This window comes from Oryctolagus cuniculus, chromosome 7 (assembly GCF_964237555.1).
Source record: "Oryctolagus cuniculus chromosome 7, mOryCun1.1, whole genome shotgun sequence".
Taxonomy (NCBI): Eukaryota; Metazoa; Chordata; class Mammalia; order Lagomorpha; family Leporidae; genus Oryctolagus; species Oryctolagus cuniculus.
In genome coordinates, this window is record NC_091438.1 from 18,876,934 (window position 1) to 18,898,545 (window position 21,612).

General features: G+C 45.0%; 1 protein-coding gene across 6 annotated transcripts in view; it reads right to left on the reverse strand.

The window, feature by feature from the left end:
* Positions 1-8,712: 8,712 nt before the first annotated feature.
* Positions 8,713-21,612, reverse strand: part of DPP6 (dipeptidyl peptidase like 6) — a 1,252,024-nt gene continuing 1,239,124 nt past the window's right edge. For all 6 annotated transcript variants that reach the window (XM_051857103.2, XM_051857105.2, XM_070077270.1 and 3 more), the window contains exons 23-26: positions 20,754-20,812; positions 20,073-20,145; positions 19,906-19,979; positions 8,713-10,643 (exon numbers count right to left, since the gene is read on the reverse strand). In XM_051857103.2, the coding sequence (XP_051713063.2) occupies positions 10,497-10,643; positions 19,906-19,979; positions 20,073-20,145; positions 20,754-20,812 (353 nt within the window). In that variant the 3' untranslated portion in view covers positions 8,713-10,496. The remainder of the gene's footprint in view (positions 10,644-19,905; positions 19,980-20,072; positions 20,146-20,753; positions 20,813-21,612) is intronic.

Sequence of the window (21,612 nt, forward strand, 5' to 3'; positions counted from 1 at the left end):
TTACTGCATGTGGCCAGGGAGCTCTGGTCAGTGCTCCAATGTGGAATGAGTATCCAGGGTGACACTCGTGTTGGGTATGGTAGATCTCCTCTATTGTCAGCAGAGAAGAGCTTATGATCACCTCAGTTGGAGTAATAGCACGCTCCTCTCTCTTCCAAGGTGACCAATGCCCTGGGTTACCCCACAGTGGGTGCACACTTACCTACACTGCAGCATGAACTACAAGGGACTTGTGCAGTCTGTGTGTGAGCCTGGATCCCACTACAATGACCCACCCCAGGCAATCAGGGAGCTCTGAGCCCTTGGCACTGAACACAGTGATTGCAGAGACCCAGCTAACCCACTGTACTTCATTGTGTGGAGTTCCCACAGTCTACGCATACAATGCTTCCATATTCATGAGGTGCAGAGAATTCTCTCCACCTGGTGAGCCTGTCTCATCCACAGAGAGGCAGGCACATTCCTACAGCCAGCTGCCTGTGGGTGCTCTGCTTTTTCAGTTTGAGATCTGGAAACCTGTGATACGTTGAGAGGCTGGGGTCACCTCATAGTTCTATATGGATGCCCAGCCCTCTTGTCAATTCTTCCAGCCAGAATCGAAGTCAGTAGGAGACACAGATTTTTCTGTCTGGTGAAATCCTTGGGTCACTCAACGTGTACAGGATCTGCTGCAGCCACTACTCATGTCAAAATGGCACCTCTTCCCCTCCCATCGCTGGGTGGGTGCCCCAAGCTGCCATAGCCACTACTGGTGTCAAGATGGTGCCTGGTCCCTGCCAGTTGCTAGGCATGGGCACAAGAGCTGCAACAGCTGCTACCGATGTCGAAATGGTGACTTCTCTTAGCTGATTGCTGGGTACCATTGTTGGGATGTGGAGTGAGAAACACGCCCCCTCCTTTTTTTGGGGGCGGGGGTTGGGGGTTAGGTGGGTACCCTGCCCTCTGAGCTCCAGGCCAGACTCAAAGACTGTGTTCTCCCAGGCTCTCCCTCCCACCAGTGTCATGGGCAGATGCAGTCTGCCCTCCCTCATTCTCCAAAGCAGTGCTTCCCCTGACTCTCAGCAGCAGGGATCCTGTGTTGCCTCTGCACTCGTTGCTGTACGTCCACAGCTTCCATGCTGAGCCATGATGTCCCTCTTCCTTCTGTAGAGTTTCCACGGCAGAATTCTTTCCAACTCTCCCCTGGGAATGCACTTCCTCCATTCTTCTGCTGCTGTTTTCCCTAAAGCAGTATGCCCTTTCTCTATTGCCCTGTCTTGGAATCCCCAGCTTCTGATGTAGGCATGAATTGCTGTAAACTTCCCTCTTAACACTGTTTTTCTGTATCCTGTAAGTTTAATACGTAGTATTGCCATCTTCATTCGTATCTAGGAATTTCTTATTTCACTTCTGATGTCTTCTATGACTCACTGTCCATTCAGGAGCATGTTTTTCAGTCTCCATGTGTTTGCATGTTTTCTAGAGTTTCTTACATTGTTAATTTCTAGCTTCAGTCCATTGAGATCAGAAAATATGTGGTTTGATTGTGATTTTTTTTAATTTGTTGAGGCTCGCTTTATGGCCTTAGCATACGGACTATCCTAGAGGACATATCATGCACTGATGAAAAGAACGTATATTCTGCAGCTATGGGATGAAATATTCTGTAGATGTCAACTAGGTCCATTTGATCCATAGTGTAGTATAACTCTGTTAATATTTTTTGTCCAATTGATCTGTTCATGGATGAAAGTCCATTATTGTGTCAGAATCTATGTCTCCCCTTAGATCCATTAACATGTGTTTTAAACAGCTGGACACCCTCACCCTGGGATTGGATGCATGTCCATTTCCTATAGTCACATCTTCCTTTTGAATTGATCTCTTAATCATTACATAATGCCCTTCTTTGTCTCTTAACAATTTTTGTGTCAAAGTCTATTTTGTCTGATACTAGCTTGGCTATTCCTGCTTGTTTTTGCTTTCCATTAGCATGGACTATTTTTTTCCCTCCTTTCTCTTTTATTCTGTGTGTATCTTTGTTGGTGAGGTGTGTTTCTTATAGGCAGCAGATAGATGGGTCTTGGTTTTTTTAATTCATTCAGTCTGGGCCATTTACATTCAAGGTTGTTATTGATAAGTAATGACTCTGACCTACCACTTTCCTTAAATAGTCGTATTGTTCACGTTGATTTTCCTTTGTACTGTTACTAGGTTTTCTGCCTTCATATTCTTTCATGATGATGTCTGTCTTTCTCTTTTTCTGTGTGTAGCACATCCTTAATTATCATTTATAATGCTGAGTGGTGGCAAAATTTTCAATTTCTGCTTATTATGGAAGGTCTTTATTTTATATTCATTCATAAATGAGAGTTTTGCAGGGTACAGTATTCTGGATTGACAGTTTTTTTTTTTCTTTTTGGACTTAAAATATGTCTCTCCATTCTCTTAGCCTATAGTGTTTACTTTTTTAAAGATATATTTATTGGAAAGGCAGAGTTACAGAGAGAAACAGGCAGAGGGAGAGAGGTCTTCCATCCACTGTTTTCACTCCCCAAATGGCTGCAATGGCTGGAGCTGCACTGATCTGAAGCCAGGAGCCAGGAGCTTCTTCCTGGTCTCCAGTGTGGGTGCAGGTGCCCAAGAACTTGGGTCATCTTCTACTGCTTTCCCAGGCCATAGCAGGGAGCTGGATCAGAAGTGGAGCAGCTGGGATTGGAAGTGGCATCCAAATTGGATGCAGGCACTGCAGGCAGCAGCTTTACCCGCTATGCCACAACACTGGCCCTAGCCTATAGTGTTTTTGGTGAGAAATCAGTTGTCAGTCTAATTGGAGAGCCTTTGAAGGTAATCTGATATTTCTCTTGTACACATTTTAGAATCTTTTTCTATGTTTCACTTTAGAAAGGTTGACTATAATGTGTTATGGTGAGGATGTTTTCTGATCGTGTATTAGGGGTTCTATGTTCTTTCTGTAATTGGATAACCCTATTTTTACCAAAATTAGGGCACTTTTCTGCTATTATTTCACTGAATAGGTTTTATAATCCATTATTTGTTTCTATACATTCCTAAGATACATATGTTCAGTTGTTTTATAGTATCCCGTAAATCTTGAACATTATTTTTGGTTTTTCTAATTTTTTCCTTTTTTTGTCTGGCTAAGATATTATCAACACTTGTCTTCTAGCTCAAATATTCTTCTGCCTCATTGAGTGTTGTTGAGGTTTTTCATGGCATATTGAATTCATATTGAATTTCTAAGATTTCAGTTAGATGTCTCTTTAGTATAACTATCTCTTGGCAGTTTTTTTTTATCCATATCACGCATGGATTTATTTAAGTATTGTGTTTGTTTCTCTTTGAGTAATCTTATTTTTTTAAAATTTATTTCAGAGGCAGAGTTACAGAGAGAAAGGGACACACACACACACACACACAGGTCTTCCATTTGCTGGTTCACTCCCTAAATGGCCATGATGGCCCAGGCTGGGTCAGGCCGAAGCCAGGAGCTTTTCCTGGGTCTCCCACTCTTTTCAGGCCATTCTCGACTGCTTTCCAGATGCATTAGCAGGCAGCTGGATTGGAAGTGGAACAACCGGGACTCAAACTGGCACTCATGTAGGATGCTGGTACTGCAGGTGGTAGCTTAACCTGCTACACTGCAATGCCGGCCCAGTATTAGTATTCTTTTGACATCCTCTTCTGGCATTTTTTTCATTCTCTTCATCTTCTCATTCTAATATTGAAGTGTTGTGTTCCTTTTGGGGGGTCATTTTCTTTCTTGTTCATATTTCTTATATTTCTGTGTTTATTTTTTGACATTTGTGGAAGCACTGCTGGTTTTCTCCTCTCACGACTTTGATATTTGAAGCATGCCCCTGTGGATTAGTAGTGTCTGTATACCCAAAGGGAGCTCCAGCCAGTGCTTGAGACTGGGGCATGTGTCAAGGGTGACACCCAGGTAGGGCGTGGTAGATCACCTCTGTCGGGAGTGGGGAGGGTATGAATTTGTGGGCTGGTGTGATCACAGTATAAGTCCCTCTCTGCCAAGGTGAACCAACCACTCGGGATGAGCCCACAGTGCCTAGGGCGCCTCACCCACACAGGTGCATGAACCACACACAGGATCTGTGCACTCCTCAGTGTGAACAAGGAACCCTGAGCCTCTGAAGCCAGACTCAGTAATGGCCAAAGACACAGCCACACCCTACCACGTGCCCTAATGCAGTCACAGAATTCCCACAGTCACAGTGAGCAGGGGTTTGCTCTTGGCCCCACGAGCCTCCTCCATCCACCAATAGAGCTGTGGTGTTCCCAGAGCCAGCTGCCTAACTGCTGGAGGTTGGTTGGTTCTCTGCCTTGTCGAGTCAGGGTGTGTGATAGAGTGAGGGGAAGGTGAGAGCTTTACAGAGCTCAGGGGGTACCCTGACCCCTGCCAGTCCTCCAGAGCAGGCTGAAAAGCAGTGGGGGCCACGGATTTATACCTCTGCTAGGATCGCCCAGTTGTGTGGGCTGCAGCAGCCTCCTACTTGCCTTAGAAGGAGCATGTCCTCTCTGCTGGTAGCTTGGAGTCTTGCTCCAAGGAGAGAGTGTTCCCTCCGGCTGCTGGCTGGCTGCAGGAGTCCCTGCTGGTGTCCTGCTTGCTGCCTCGTCATTGAACTCTATGGCCCCTCCCTCCCTCCCTCTCTCTCTCTCTCTCTCTTTTTTAAGATTCATTTACTTATTTTAGAGTCAGTTACACAGAGAGGAGAGAGGCATATATAGAGAGAGGTCTTCCATCTGCTGGTTCACTCCCCAATTGACCGCAACGGCTGGAGCTGTGCTGATCCGAAGCCAGGAGCCAGGATCTTCTTCAGGGTCTCCCACGCGGGTGCAGGGGCCCAAGGACTTGGGCCATCTACTGCTTTCCCAGGCCATAGCAGAGAGCTGGATTGGAAGAGGAGCAGCCGGGACTAGAACTGGCGCCCATATAGGATGTCAGCTCTTCAGGCCAGGGCGTTAACCTGCTGCGCCACAGTGCCGGCCCCGGCATGTCTCTTCTTTTAGTTTTTCCATTGCAAACTTCTCTCCATCTGTCCCCTGGGAATGCAGTTCCTCCTTTTTTCTCCTTTCCTGTGGTCAGAATCAGCACATCATTTTCCTGTTCAGCCATCTTGGCTCTTCCCTAAATTTTAGGATCTTGAAATGTGGAGGTGATCTTGGATTATTGGTTGGGCCACAAATGCAATTGCATGGATCCTCTCAGAAGGAGGCAGAGGAGGAGTCAGTGATGGCACCAGGAAGACAGAGGTTGGAGAGACGAGAGATGGGGCCACAAGCCAAGCAGTGCTGGCCATGCCCACACTGTGAGTCTGGCCCAGTGGAATGGATTCTGGCCTCCAGTACTTGAGAGAATAAGCGTTGTGTTCTAAGCCCTCTAGGTTGTGGTAGTGGCCACAGCAGCCACAAGAAAATGAGAAGAGCAGGACCAGAAAAAAGCACAAAAGGGAAAAGGGAAAAACAACCAAACCAGAGGGCAGGAAAGGGCCTCATCCTGAAAACCCAAGATGAGTGCAGTGTTCATCCCAGACGCCCGCAGTCTCTGCTTTTCCATACCCCTCGCAGCTCATAGGAACTTGCACTTCTCCACCAGGTCTCACCCACGTGCCTGCACCCTTGTGCTTCCATTTTGTCCCCCAAGGGACTTAGGGCAGCATCTAAGGGGATTGGGGGTGCTGCCAACTTCTAGTGGGTAGAGGCTGCTTAGCACTCTGTAGTACCAGGATGGCCCTTACAAAGACTTCCCAAGCCAAACCGTCACAGGGAGGTAAAGAAACTTCATTCTAAATAGAGGGCAAATAACTCACCAGGGAGGTGAGCCCCGGACTTGCCAACCTAGCTCTGCTGGGAAAGGCAACCGGTTAATGCAGGGACCTCTAGGCCAGGGCTGGGAGCTCATCAGTAAGGAAATGTGGGTGAAGATGACTGGAAGGCTGCAGCTGCTTTCCTGTGTGGTCTGGGCAATTTCCTGCCTTCTCTGGGGTTTAGAGTCCCAGTCTGAGTACCCTAAGTGGCTGCATTAAGTTGGTGAATGACTGTCTTGGAACTTGTGATTTACAGAAGGGAGACCTTCAGACCGTCTGGGTGCTCTGTAAGCCCAAAGATGAGCCAGAATCGCAGGGGCTCCACCCTCTTCCTTCCGCGCTTTCCCTGTCCCCAGAGTCCCCACATGCCCCTCATGCAGCTCTTCTCTCTAGAGGAGAAGAGCAACATTGACCTTCTCCCTGGGTTGCCAGTGTGAGAAAAGGAAGACCACCTGTCATGGACCGAATGCTCACGTCTCTCCAAACTCACTGTTGAGGCCCTAAGCCCCAGGGAGATGGTGTTTGAAGATTGGGGGATATTGGTGATTAGAGTTCTGAGGTCATGAGGGTGGGGGTCTCAGGGTGGGTGTTCTTGCAAGAATAGACCTCTGTCTGCCTTGTGAGGATGCAGAAGGCAGGTCTCTGCAAGCCAAGAAACAAATTCTTAGCAGGGAACCAAATCAGCTCACAATCTGATCTTGGACCCTGGCCTCCCGAACCATGAGAAATAAGTTCTTGTTGTTTGAGCTGCCCGGTCAATGGCAGCTCACCTAGCACACCAGCAGAATGAGAGTAACAGAGCTGATTCACAGCCTGCTCACAGCAGTGGAGCCGGTCACTTTCCCATGTGTTTGGCAGTAGCTCCGACAGGCAGGGGAGCAGGAAAGCTTTGTGGTAGGAGAAAGGGAAGGCTTTGGATGTGCCCTGAGTGGAGACTGTTGGCCTGGCTAAGCTGGAGGTGGCTAATTAGGAGTGTGGCATCCTGTAGGATTGGAATTTCTTTATTTTTTTTCAAGATTATTTATTTGAAAAAGTTATACAGAGAGAGAAGGAGAGGCAGAGAGAGAGGTCTTCCATCTTCTGGTTCACTTCCCAGTTGACCACAATGGCCGGAGCTGTGCTGATCCAGAGCCAGGAGCTTCTTGTAGGGTCTCCCACGTAAGTGCAGGGGCCCAAGGGCTTGAACCATCTTCTGCTTTCCCAGGCCATAGCAGAGAGCTGGATCGGAAGTGGAGCAGCCGGTTCTCAAACCTGCACCCATATGGGATGCCAGCACTGCAGGTGATGGCCTCACCCGCTGTGCCATAGTGCCGGCCCCAGGATTGGTATTTCTATTTGGCTTTTCCCAGTTGGTCCTACGTTGGAAGTAGGGCCAAAAACTAGGGAATCTGTTACTGATTTTGTCGCATCTGGGCCAGTTGCTGCAGGGGTGGTGGTTTGGTTTGGGGGCTGGTTGCTGCAGGCTGTGGGTTGTAGTTTAAATTCTGGTTTGGGCATTATGCATTTGCCTGTCCAGTCTCTCACCAGGCTCCTGTTCCTTTCTCTTGGGCAGGGCACATTCTAAGCACTCACACACCCTGTGCTGAAGGATGACCAAGAGAGATTTTTGACAGTGTCCTTTGGGACAGTGCTGGGGTGTTTAATGGGAGCTTCCTGAAGGCAATCAGGCCCTTAACACAATCAGTGTTTTTGGGACTATTAGTTTAGTGGGGGAGGAAGGGGGCGTGTTTTCTGGCCAGTGGAGACAGAGGACCCCCAGCATATGTGGGTGCCCATGTCCTGGGAAATGCCACAGAGCTTCAGCCCATGGGTAGGGGCTGTGCTCATTGGGTGCTGTGAAACTCAGAGGTGCCTCACAAGTTCTGCCGTGTGGTTGAGATTTCTTAAAAACATTTTAGACGCTGGTTTAAAAACCAAAATAAAAACTGTGCTATTCATGCCCAACACAGGGAAGACATGGGGAGACTTCAGGCCACAAAGGGAGCCCAGCAGCTGCTGCAGGGTGCTGATGAGGCCACACAGGTACCTCCTGAAGGCCACCCTAGATACCTTCCATGAGGGAACTGTGTGGTCCTCCCTGGTTGTGTTCAGCGTCCTTCCTTGGGTCTAGACTGGCCATCATGTCATGCTGTACCCAGGATTTTCAGAAGTTGGAACATTTGCTTTCTTGGTCAACCATCAACCCTGTCCACAAATCGGACCCTTGTCTAGGAAGAATGGATTCAGCAATGGGAAAGCAAGATGGGGAGTTAGCGTCCTTTAGTTGAGACTATGGTAGCTCATGGTGATGCTGTTGGCAAATGAGCTCATTGGACTCCTAGGACATTTGCTGCTTCTGGCTTAAAAAAATCTTCTGCTTTTGAATCTTGATCAAGAAGGGTTACCAGAGTCAGCTTCTCTGGCAGGGGTAATTGAGCTGAGCTGTGGTCTCCAAGACAGTGGTTGCTCAATGATCTAGAAGCATTTATTAATCAATGCCTCTGCTTTAGGGCTAGGCCATGTTTACTGCAGATTTATTGAATTAACAACAAAATAAAGATGCATTTCTAAAGTTTTCTAGTTAGCTAAGCTATGGCCTCAACTGAAAATCAATTTCATTCTCCATTTTAGAGAATCTCTCTCCATCTCCTACTTAACATGTTCAAGAAAGAACTCAAATGCATTTTCTGTGATTGATTTGGGACTTCAATGTATTTGGTTTGTCCCATCACTCTTAACTATCAATATTCTGGAGGATGCAGTTTTTCTTTAACATATAATAGGATCATTATGGTAATGTATCAGTCATGGTGAGGCCCAGTGGGTGCTTTAAAAACTTAGAGAAACCTTGCAGACTTACTAAGATGAGCTAGATGGTGGAGGAGAAACAAGAAAAGAGCAATCCAAGTGGTAAAATAATGTTTTATTCCATGGATGAACAAATGCTACCATGCCACATCCCACTTCCCTCTGACCAGATCTTGTGCCCAGAACTGACTTCCCCTTTCAGAACGAATTGGCTTTGCAGTTGGTCAAGCCCATTGAAACAGCAAAAGCATGATCAGGTAGCATTCAGGTCGGTCCTCCTCACAGATAGTGATGCATCACCTTCAAAAAGTCCTGGAATAGGAAATCTTCTAACCGACCCAAGTACAACTGACGTTCAAAGCTCATATGGATGAAACCAAAACCCCAAAACACCAAAAAAGCGACATGGACACATCTCCTCTGCAGACAGGATGTCAGGGACACTCCCAGCAGGACAGGAGCTGGAGAAATCAGTACTGACATTCAGGTTGTCAACAAGCTCAAAAGGAAATGATGGTCATTGATATATTTCAAACTAGCATTTCTAGAGAGTCCAGATCAGCCAAAGAGTGTCCACATGCAAGCTCAACACAAGGTTAGTGCTGTGGGAGGTGGCGGGCAACTGCACAAATGCTGGACACACATTCCTTTCTTTATATACAACAAAATGAAATATACACTGGGAACATCGGCTGTACATTTGGTCAGCGTGCATCTCAGAAGGCTAATGCAGAACAGCTTCAACCTTGAGGCTTATGGTAGGAAGGTCAGTGAGCCATCCCCGGGACTGGAGACAGACACATTCCCCTACTTCCCTTCAGGACACCAGTGACCTGAACATACACAGCAGACCTGGGGGGTGGAATCCACGCTTTTTTTTTTTTTTTAAACCAAATGTCACCTGAAAAGACTTAAGAACTGATCAAGAAGGAAAAGGATGGTTTGAAGTATATGTGTAAGTAGACAATGGGGAATATACAGCCATATCCCAATGCAGTTCAGTGGGAGAGAGCTTTTATTATATATTTTCCTTTAGTGAATCCTATTGGGTGTTCCCCCCTCAGTGTTTGCAATGTCTCCATAACCTTGGGGAGAGAGCAGTTACTTCTGATCTACCCCTTAATCCAACGGGTGCATATTGACTAAAGAAAAGAAAGCAAACAAAGCAAAAAAAATAACAACAAAAAAACCAACCAATGACCAGAGACAATGGAGTGTGAAGTTTCCAAAGCACAGAAAAATAAGAATGAATTCTATAAGGTTAACCGTTAGTGTAGCTATGGTAGTACTTTGTACAGAAAAGGGTCTGTTTTCTTGGGGCAGCCCCTTATGAGGTCAGATCTCCTAATTACAGAAAGGAGCAAGCCAATAGAGGAACACACACTGTTAAAACAATTGTGCTATAATTGCTTCCACTTTTTGTTTGCTTGGCACAGTTATATCAGACAGGGTGTAATGCTGTGGACATGAACACAGTACTCTAATGTAGAGGGTGGGTCTTAATGCTACTGTTTGATAGCTTGAATTTAAGGGCTGGTTTCCTGTGGGCTCCGAGTGAGCCCTTGCTGCCATCTGTCCTTCCTTTGTTCCTTGGGGGAGGGGCTGTGGGATGCGCCAGCCATGGCAGGGCCAGGAGGAGGCGATGTTGTTGATGTGGCATGTTCCAGGCAGTGTGGAAGCCATCACGCCCCATGGCGCATCTCCACCCGGGGAAGGAGCTTGTTTCTCAAGCAAAGCTGCCTTCAGTATCCGAGACACATGCTATGGAATGTGAACACCGCTGCCCCCACCCACCCCTTGAAGGGGAGAGAGAGGGGCAGGGAAATTCTTCAGTTGCATATAGTTGTAGAAAGAGCCACGTCTGTGCTTCCAGCTGACTTGTGACTAGTCCTCCTCTTCATCTTCTTTTGTTGTGACTGTGGGTAGCTTGTCCTGAATCCTGAAGCATTCCACAAAGAAGTTGATGATGGACCGGTATAGATGCTGCTTGAGGAAGGCGCTATTAAAGTAATGGCTTTCATCTGGGTATATCTGTGAGGGAGGCAGGGAGAAGTTAATAAAAGTCTACCCTTCCTGGGGACACACAAGAGATGAGGAGCTTAGTGAGACCCAGGACCATGCAAGCCTGAATTTTAGTTGGCAAAACCAATTTCCTAATGGTGTCAGTCCTGCTGAAAATGCTTTCTTCCTGGAAGCTTTGCCTGGAGTCGCCTTCTCCTGTGCATGGAAATGAACCACCTGCTTGGAGAGAGCAGCCAGCATTCCCTACACCTCTTTTCACCCATGTCACCTCGCTCCCGCCATATGCAGTGGGCAGCCCATCAGAATAGTGGAATAAATGAGAAAACACCTCACTCAATAGGCTCTTCCTGGTCTACATCTGCTCATTGAATGTGCGACTTGGATACACGCCTCAGGTCTACTGAGGCTGCAGCCAGCTCTCAAGGGCATTAGGAATTATGAGCCATTCTGAGCTATCAGAGTAACCCTCTGAGTGTGGGAAACTCTCCTTTATGTGCCGACCCCTGTTGTAGTCCTGCCTTGGCAGCCTGCCTGGCTACACACTCAGTGTATGGCTGTGGATAACTAACTTTTCTGGGCCTCGGTTTCCAGGTGTGTCAGATGGGTTGATAATCTGGTTCAGGAAATTTTGTGAGAATTAAACAATAGGATACCTGTAAAACACTGAGGCCGAAAGCCTGGTGCCTGGAGAAAGCCGGAACAGAGACTTGTTGCTGCTGTGTCGGTGATGCCAAGGGTGGTTTCTACTTACTCTATCACTTCTGCAATGACACGGCCTGTTTCCCATAAGCACTGTGCACTTCCCCCTTTTTTTTTTTTTTTAAATTAGGTATTTGAAAGAGTTAGTGGGAGAGAATTCTCCATTCACTGGTTCACTCCCCAAATGGCTGCAATGGCAAGGGCTGAGCCAGGCTGAAGCTATGAGTTTCATCCGGGTTTCCCATGGGGGTGGAAGGACCCAAGTATGTTGGTTATCTTTTATTTCTTTCGCAGGTGCATTAGCAGGCTGTTGGATCCAGAGTGGAGCAGCCAGGACACAACTGGTGCTCATATGGGATACCAGCCTTGGAGGCGCAGCTTAACCCTTTGCACCACACCACAGACCCCCTATGCCACTTCTATATAAGTGATTCTGCATGCATGATGACCAAATCTGACTTGGAAGCCCACATTCAGAATAGATTTCATATGTATTATTTTTTTTTGACAGAGTGGACAGTGCGAGAGAGAGACAGAGAGAAAGGTCTTCCTTTGCCGTTGGTTCACCCTCCAATGGCCACCGCGGCTGGCGCACCGCGCTGATCCGAAGGCAGGAGCCAGGCGCTTATCCTGGTCTCCCATGGGGTGCAGGGCCCAAACACTTGGGCCATCCTCCACTGCACTCCCGGGCCACAGCAGAGAGCTGGCCTGGAAGAGGGGCGACCGGGACTAGAACCTGGTGTGCCGGCGCCGCTAGGCGGAGGATTAGCCTAGTGAGCCGCAGCGCCGGCCCTCATGTATAATTTTAAACAGAATGATACTCCTACCTTCCTTTTTCATTTTTCCTTTTAATGTTTGCAATAAGAAACTTTGAATTTACTTTATAATCACAGGCTTAATCCTCCATGAAATAAGGAATTTAACAAGTAGAAAACAGACCAGTGTTCCACAGGAGTATATACAAAGGCTATTAACAACAACAACAAAACTCTCACGATATAAATTTCACCCATACATTACATTTTTTTGGTACTTTGTATTAGCTAAGACAAATAAAAGAAAACATAATATTTGGGTCTGGCTTATTGATTCACTAAGAATAGTGGTCTCCAATTGCATCCATTTTGTTGCAAAACACAGGACTTCATTTCTGTTTTATGGATGAGTAGTATTCCATTGTGTGTGTGTGTGTATGTTATATATATACCACATCTTCTTTATCCAGTTATTACTTGGACATCTGGGTTGATTCCATATCTTAGTTATTGTGAATTGAGCTGCAGTCAACATGGGGTTACAAATAACTTTTTCATAAGCTAATTCCATTTCCATTGGGTAAATTCCAGGAGTGGAATTTCTGAGTCATATGGTATATCTGTTTTCAGCTCTCTGAGGTATCTCCATACTGTCTTCTACAATGGCTATACTAGTTTACATTCCCAACAACAGGGGATTAGGGTACATTTTCCCCTATATCCCATCCTGCATTTATTGCTTGCTGATTTCTATATGAGAGCTACTCTAACTGGGGTAAGGTTAGGTCATTGTGGTTTTGATTTGCATTTCCTTGACGGGAAGTGATCCTGAGCATTTCTTCATGTGTCTGTTGGCCATTTGTATTTCATCGTTTGAAAATTACCTTTTCATGTCTTGCCCATTTCTTAACTGGATTTTTTGTTGTTGTTTTCTCAGCTCCTTATGTATTTTATATATTAATCCATTATCAGATATATAGTTTACAAATATTTTCTCTCACTTTGTTGGTTGCCTCTTTACTTTGTTGAGTGTTTTCTTGGCTGTGTAGAAGTTTCTTAGCTTGATACAATCCCATTTGTCTACTTTTGCTTTTATTGCCTGTTTCTCTGGGGCCTTATCCAAAAAGTCTGTCTAGTCCAATGTCTTGCAATGTTTCCAGTATGTTTTCCTCTAGTATTTGATGCTTTCAAGTCTTAGGTTTATTTATTTATTTTTAAAGATTTCTATTTATTTGAGAGGTAGAGTTACAGACAGAGGGAGAGACAGAGAAAGATTTTCCTTCTGTTAGTTCACTCCCCATATGGCTGCAACAGCAGGAGCTGAGCTGATCCAAAGCCAGGAGCCAGGTGTTTCTTCCAAGTCTCCCATATGGGTACAGGGGCCCAAGCACTTGGGCCATCCTCCACAGCTCTCCCAGGCCACAGCAGAGAGCTGAATTGGAAGAGGAGCAGCTGGGACCAGAACCGGTGTCCATATGAGGTGCCGGTGCTGCAGGTGGAGCATCAACCCACTGCGCCACAAGTTTTAGGTTTAGATCTTTGATCCATTGTGGGTTTATTTTTGTTTGAGGTGTAAGGCAAGGGTCTTGTTTCATACTTCTGTATGCAGAGATCCAATTTTCCCAACATCATATCTTGAAGAAACTGTCCTTTATTCTAGGGAATGATTTTAGCACATTTGTCAAAGATCAGTTGGTTGCAGATGCATAGATTAATTTCTGGGGTTTCTAATGTGTTATATATGTATTTCTGTGCCAGTACCAGGCTATTTTGATTATAACTGTCCTGTAATATGTCTTGAAATCTGATACCATGATGCCTTCAGCTGTGCTTTTATTGTTTACAATTACTTTAGCTATTCAGGGTCTTTTTTTTCCATATGAACTTTAGGGTCAATTTTTCTAAATCTGAGAAGAATGTCTTTGATATTTTGATTAGCATCATGTTGAATCTGTAAATTGCTTGGGGTTGTGTGGACATTTTGATATTATAGATGATTTTCCCACTTTTCCGTGTTTTCTATTTCTTTCCATAATGTTTTTTTTTTTGCTTTCTTTTTTTTTTATCTTTTATTTAATGAATATAAATTTCCAAAGTACGACTCATGGGTTACAATGGCTTCCCCCCCATACCGTCCCTCCCACCCACAACCCTCCCCTTTCCCACTCCCTCTCCCCTTCCATTCACATCAAGATTCATTTTCGATTATCTTAATATACAGAAGATCAGCTTAGTATACCTTAAGTAAGGATTTCAACAGTTTGCTCCCACACAGAAACATAAAGTGAAAAATAATAGATGATTTTTTTTAAATGATGAAATCAGATCAGACCTATTGTCATGTTTAATCCCAGTGAGAGTCAAGTTGGGAATTGATAATTTCTTTTTTTTTTTTTTTTTTTACAGAAGATCAGTTTAGTGTACATTAAGTAAAGATTTCAACCGTTTGCACCCCCATAGAAACACAAAGTGAAATATACTGTTTGAGTATTCGTTATAGCATTAAGCCTCAGTGTACAGCACATTAAGGACAGAGATCCTACATGAGGAGTAAGTGCACAGTGACTCCTGTTGTTGACTTTACAAATTGACACTCCTGTTTATGGCATCAGTAATCTCCCCATGCACCAGTCATGAGTTTCCAAGGCTATGGAAGCCCCTTGAGTTCTCCGACTCTTATCTTGTTTAGACACGGTCATAGTCTAAGTGGAGGTTCTCTCCTCCCTTCAGAGAAAGGCACCTCCCTCTTTGAAGACCTGTTCTTTCCACTGGGATCTCACTCACAGAGATCTTTTTGCCAGAGTGTCTTGGCTTTCCATGCCTGAAATACTCTCATGGGCTTTTCAGCCAGATCGGGATACCTTTAGGGCTGATTCTGAGGCCAGAGTGCTATTTAGGACATCTGCCATTCTATGAGTCTGCTGAGTATCTCACTTCCCATGTTGGATCACTCTCCCCTTTATTTATTCTATCGGTTAGTGTTAGCAGATACTAGACTTGTTTATGTGCTCCCTTTGACTCTTAGTCCTTTCATTATGATCAATTGTGAACTGAAATTGATCACTTGGAATAGTGAGATGGCATTGGCACATGCCACCTTGATGGGATTGAATTGGAATCCCCTGGTATGTTTCCAACTCTACCAATTGGGGCAAGTCAGCCCGAGCATGCCCCAAATTATACATCTCTTCCCTCTCTTATTCCCACTCTTATGTTTAACAGGGATCACATTTCAGTTAATTTTCAACACTTAAGAATAACTGTGTGATAATTACAGAATTAAACCAGTCATATTAAGTAGAACAGACAAAAAAAATACTAAGAGGGATAATGTATTAAGTTGTCCATTAGCAGTCAGGGCTATGCTGATCAAGTCACCATTTCTCATAGTGTCCATTTCACTTCAGGAGGTTTCCTTTTTGGTGTTCAGTCAGTTGTCACCGATCAGGGAGAACATATGGTATGTGTCCCTTTGGGACTGGCTTATTTCACTCAGCATGATGTGTTCCAGATTCCTCCATTTTGTTGCAAATGACTGGATTTCGTTGTTTCTTACTGCGGTATAGTATTCTAAAGAATACATATCCCATAATTTCTTTATCCAGTCTACTGTTGATGGGCATTTAGGTCGGTTCCAGGTCTTGGCTATTGTGAATTGTGCTGCAATAAACATTAGGGTGCAGACCGCTTTTTTGTTTATCAATTTAAACTCCTTTGGGTAAATTCCAAGGAGTGGGATGGCTGGGTCGAATGGTAGGGTTATATTCAGGTTTCTGAAGAATCTCCAGACTGATTTCCATAGTGGCTTGACCAGTTTGCATTCCCACCAACAGTGGGTTAGTGTCCCTTTTTCCCCACATCCTCGCCAGCATCTGTTGTTGGTAGATTTCTGTATGTGAGCCATTCTAACCGGGGTGAGGTGAAACCTCATTGTGCTTTTGATTTGCATTTCCCTGATTGCTAGTGACCTTGAACATTTTTTCATGTGCCTGTTGGCCATTTGGATTTCCTCTTTTGAAAAATGTCTATTGAAGTCCTTGGCCCATCTCTTAAGTGAGTTGTTGGTTTTGTTTTTGTGGAGTTTCTTGATCTCTTTGTAGATTCTGGTTATTAACCCTTTATCTGTTGCATAGTTTGCAAATATTTTTTCCCATTCTGTCGGTTGTCTCTTCACTCTCCTGACTGTTTCTTTTGCAGTACAGAAACTTCTCAATTTGATGCAATCCCAATAGTTGATTTTGGCTTTGACTGTCTGTGCCTCCCAGGTCTTTTCCAGAAATTCTTTGCCTGTGCCAATATCTTGAAGGGTTTCTCCAATGTTCTCTAATAACTTAATGGTGTCAGGACGTAGATTTAGGTCTTTAATCCACGTTGAGTGGATTTTTGTGTAAGGTGTAAGGTAGGGGTCTTGCTTCATGCTTCTGCACGTGGAAATCCAGTTTTCCCAGCACCATTTATTGAATAGACTGTCCTTGCTGCAGGAATTAGTTTTAGATCCTTGATCAAATATAAGTTGGCTGTAGATGTTTGGATTGATTTCTGGTGTTTCAATTCTGTTCCATTGGTCTATCCATCTGTTTCTGTACCAGTACCATGCTGTTTTGATTACAACTGCCCTGTAGTATGTCCTGAAGTCTGGTATTGTGATGCCTCCGGCTTTGTTTTTGTTGTACAAGATTGCTTTAGCTATTCGAGGTCTCTTGTTAATTGTCATTGCAGGGCTCTTTCATGTCTTTGGTTAAATTTACCTCAAGATATTTAATTTTTTTGTAGTGAATGGGACTGCTCTTAAAATTCTTACTCATGGCATATTTGTGTATACAAATGCCATTTTTGTATGTTGATTTTATATCCCGCAACTTTTCTGTCTCACTGATTCTGTTTTTAAGGCTCTCCACTGCATTTTTTATTCGTTCTATTGAATTCTTCATTTCAATTTAATTCCTCAAGATTTCAATTCATGGTTTTCTTTCATGTCCTGCATTGATTTCAGTAGGTTATGCATTTTCTTATTTTTCTATTATTATTACTTCTATATAATCTTATCAATTTCTTGCATCTCATTATCTTCATAATCTTGTATTGAAGAGTCGTGTTCTTTTATGTTGTCTTCTTTATTCTTGAGTTTTTGTGTTTCTTGTTTGGCATTTGTAGAGATACTTGGTTCCCCACCACCACCACCACCACTGTGGTGGCTTTTCTCATTGTACTATGACTGTAGATAAGTGGACTGTCTGCTTTCAGTGAATCTCTAGAGGCTTGTAGTGGGTGTGGCCAGAGAGCTCTGTTCAGTTCTCCAGGGTTAAGGGTGTGCCTAAAGTGACACACCCAGGTTTGGCGTGGTAAATCTTCTCTCTCTCTTTTTTTATAAGAAGGGAAGTATATTCTGCTAATCTGAGTTCTTCTCCTCAGTGGTGACCAGTGCCTGAGTGCTAGCCCCAGGGACTATAATATTCATCTGCAGTGTCCCAAGGACCACACACAGGATCTGTTCAGTCCTCAGTGTAAGTTCAGCTTCCCCAGCAATGTCTCTCACCTGGTAACCAGGAACCCCTGAGCTTGTGGCGTCTGCCCACCAGAGTCAGGAGTCTCCATGCAGCTGATTGTTGGCACAGCTGTTACGTATGTGTAAAATGGCACCCACTCTATCAGCTTGTCACAGAACACCTTTGTAAACTGATCAGAGAGAAACGTGTCCATCTTGTCCTTTTTTTCCTCCTCTAGTTTGGCTGGTATGCTTCCCCCCATCAGGCTTCAAAAGCCTCGTTCCTTTGAGGTTCTTCCTGCCACTCTTTCACCAGTGGCTTGGGCTGCTGCGGTCTCATCTCACCTCACTTTCCAGCACTGGTGTGTAGGCTCTTGGCTCTTGGAGTCCCGAGCTGTGGGCACCCACACCCTCCACGTAGGTCCACTGTGTGCCTCTAATTCAGTAAAGTTATTCTTCTCTGAGGCCCCACTATCTCCACTTTTTTAGACTATCTGTTCCTGGGCTAGAACAGTAAGCTCCCTCCATATTCCGCCATCTTGGAACCTTCTACTTGGATATCCTTTCTTTTACCTAAGTCTGTAGATTCTTCATTTTAAATATGAAATATTTATTTTTCTTTAATCTCTATATCTTCCAGGAGAATTTCTCACCTATGCTATGTACAGATTTCTTTAAGTCATTTGATTGATTTGTTGTGTTTTTGAGTTCTCTTAGAATCATTCTTTTGAATTCCTTTTTAAGGATTTTGTCCACCTCCTCATCTTCACAGTCTAATATTGAAGTATTACTGTATTCCTTTTGGGGAGTCATACTGTCTTCCTTGTTCATGTTTCTTGTTTTTCTAGGTTTAGTTTTACAGATCTGGAAAAATACTTGGTATTTCTTCTGAAAGTTTTATTCTTGGAAATGTGCCTTTATGGCTTACTGGAATGCCTGTATGTTTAGTGAATATCCAGAGGTGTATGCTATGTGTGCCAAGGACTTCTGACAGTCCCCTGGAAATGCAGTTCCTTCCTTATTTCTCTGGCTTTCTTGGTCAAAATCAGCACTTTTTTTTTCCTATTCAGCCATCTTGGGTCTTCTATGGGCTTTTTATCCAGACTGCTTTCTATGCTGTGAATCCTGTCTTCCTTTTATGTCTTTAGAGGGTGGCATTCACCTTTATTTTAAGTATTTGTTAATGAGTTTAGGCTATCACATGTCAATTAAACATCACATAGTACAAAAGGGCATAGTGCTGGCCGGCGCCGGCACACCGGGTTCTAGTCCCGGTCGGGGCGCCGGATTCTGTCCCGGTTGCCCCTCTTCCAGGCCAGCTCTCTAATATGGCCAGGGAGTGCAGTGGAGGATGGCCCAAGTGCTTGGGCCCTGCGCCCGCATGGGAGACCAGGAGAAGCACCTGGCTCCTGGCTTCAGATCAGCACGGTACGCCAGCCGCAGCGGCCATTGGAGGGTGAACCAACGGCAAAAGGAAGACCTTTCTCTCTCTGTCCACTCTGCCCTTTTTTTTTTTTGACAGGCATAGTGCAGGAAGCCTGTGTCCTCTTGCCTCAGGTCTTCCCTGGTCAAGGCTATTAACTCAGTGAGTGTCTGTCAGGACGCTCTCTATCACACATGCAGAAGTGAGTCCCTTTCACTGACACTGCTGTTCAGCTCCCAGCTGACTGAATTCATCAGCTGTCATGAGATCTACCTTGGAATCCACCAAGTGCATACAAATTTCCTTCCCATTCAGCACTCAGGCCAAAATCACTTTTATCAGAAGCTCTCTGTATACCCCCACCCCATGTGGCCCTCCATGGGCTGGAAATGCTGGGGACAGAGGCAGGCACTGGTCAGAGCTTCTATGAAGGAGAGGGGTCCCTGGCTAAGGAACCCTCCCATTAAATTAAAGGAATCAAAACATAAGTGGGAAATAAAAGAAGCTTCTAGAAGCAGCCCTGTACAGTGCTATGTTCTTAGTTGGATTCTGGGCAGCACTGTTAATACTGGTAAGTCATAGATGATGTGGGACATGCAGCCAGCACTGAACTTTGTGCAGTGTTGCCCAGGACCCACTAACAGTCCCTAGCCTTGCCCATTGGCCTGGGTAAGAGCAAGGGGTGGTGGGAGTTACTTCTAAAGGGGTTTAATCACAGCCTCAGTGCTGGTCTGGAAGAAGGAGTAAGCTTGTGCTAATGTTTAGATCTGATGTGAATTCCCAACAACTTTGCATCTCAGCAGATACTCCTGTGCCGATGTTCTGAACACTATCAGATTTTCTCCATGAAAAGAAACATCCCACTCCAATCATAAAACAAAATAGGTAAAGTAGATATGGATACAGTACCTGTAAGCTGTAATTAGCCTTTCCCTTAATTAGTTGTGTAATGAGTTCTGCTGTGTGCTGGAAATGAATTTTTTCTGTAAAAAAAGAAAGTGTTTATCAAAACCCACCCCACGACAATGGGGGGTACTTTGAGCAGCTACGCCGGGGTGAGTGCTCTTGGTCCTCACCATCAGCAGTGGCATGAATGAGCAGAAACTGCTGTCCCTCCAGCGCTGACACTCGATGAGCCACCTTGGTCATCTGCAGGGACAAGGGCGAGAGTGAGTGGGCTGCAGGGCAGGTGGCAATGTGTGACGATGGGGAAGGGAACTGAGGTATAGGGGAAGCCCTACACATCAGTGAAATGTACAGCAGAGCTCAGCTTTCTTTTATGCTCAGCTCTTGGTGTAGGAGGAAAAGGAGTTGTCCCAAAGGTCAGTGTATCACAGGTGCCCTTGGGGGATGACACCCAGAGCAAACTCCACTCCATTATCCATGGAAAAGCTTCAAGGTTGCACAGTGCTGCAGGCTCCCACCCCACACAGGGCTGATGAAAGGCCACACTGAGTCAACTGGACAGCTCTGATTGAGTAGGTCAGAACAGAGGCGTTGTCCGTAGTGCAGTCAGCAGCTTAGCCTCCCAAAGTGGAGAAGCCAGAAACATGGACGGTCAAAGGACTTGGTAGGAACAGAGATGTTCTCAGTGCTCTCTGCTTCTTGGAAGCCCTATTATAGAAGTAGAATGAACCAAAAAAAGCTATACTGGGCCTCAGAATAAGGGAGAAAGTTACAGGTGGGTTAGGGCTCAAGGGATGGGAGAGAGGGGCTGACTGATGTCATGAAATTAAACCAGTTTTGTCCACACCTACCTCATACGCTCTGTTGTCAAGTCCATGGAGGCCCAAGTACCGCTCGGAAAATGCTGAAGCTGGACAGGAGCAGAGAGAGGGAGTTAGGTCTTGACAGAAGGCTCCCTGGGAGTGGGGCACTCAGACTCCAGGGGAGCCCTGACGTGGGGGTGAGGGCATGTGGGGTGGGTCTTCTCCTGCCTGAGCAGCAAATTTGGTTTTTCAAAACACCATCTGAGGGGCCAAAACTGTGGTGTAACAGATTAAGCCATCGCCTGTAACATGGGCACTGGTTTGAGTTCCAGCTGCCTCACTTCTGATCCAGCTCCCTGTGAAAGCAGCAGATGATGGCCAAGTGCTTGAGCCCCTGCCACTCCTGTGGGAGACCCAGCTGACATGCCTGGTTTTGGACTGGGCTAGCTCTGAGTGAATCAGTAGATAGATGATCTCCCTCGCTCTGTAACCCTCGTTCTTTCTTTCTTTTTTTTTATCTTTTATTTAATGAATATAAATTTCCAAAGTACGACTTATGGATTACAATGGCTTCCCCCTTATACCGTCCCTCCCACCCACAACCCTCCCCTTTTCCACTCCCTCTCCCCTTCCATTCACATCAAGATTCATTTTTGATTATCTTAATATACAGAAGATCAGCTTAGTATACATTAAGTAAGGATTTCAACAGTTTGCTCCCACACAGAAACATAAAGTGAAAAATAATAGATGATTTTTTTTAAATGATGATGAAATCAGATCAGACCTATTGTCATGTTTAATCCCAGTGAGAGTCAAGTTGGGAATTGATAATTTTTTTTTAACAGAAGATCAGTTTAGTGTACATTAAGTAAAGATTTCAACCGTTTGCACCCCCATAGAAACA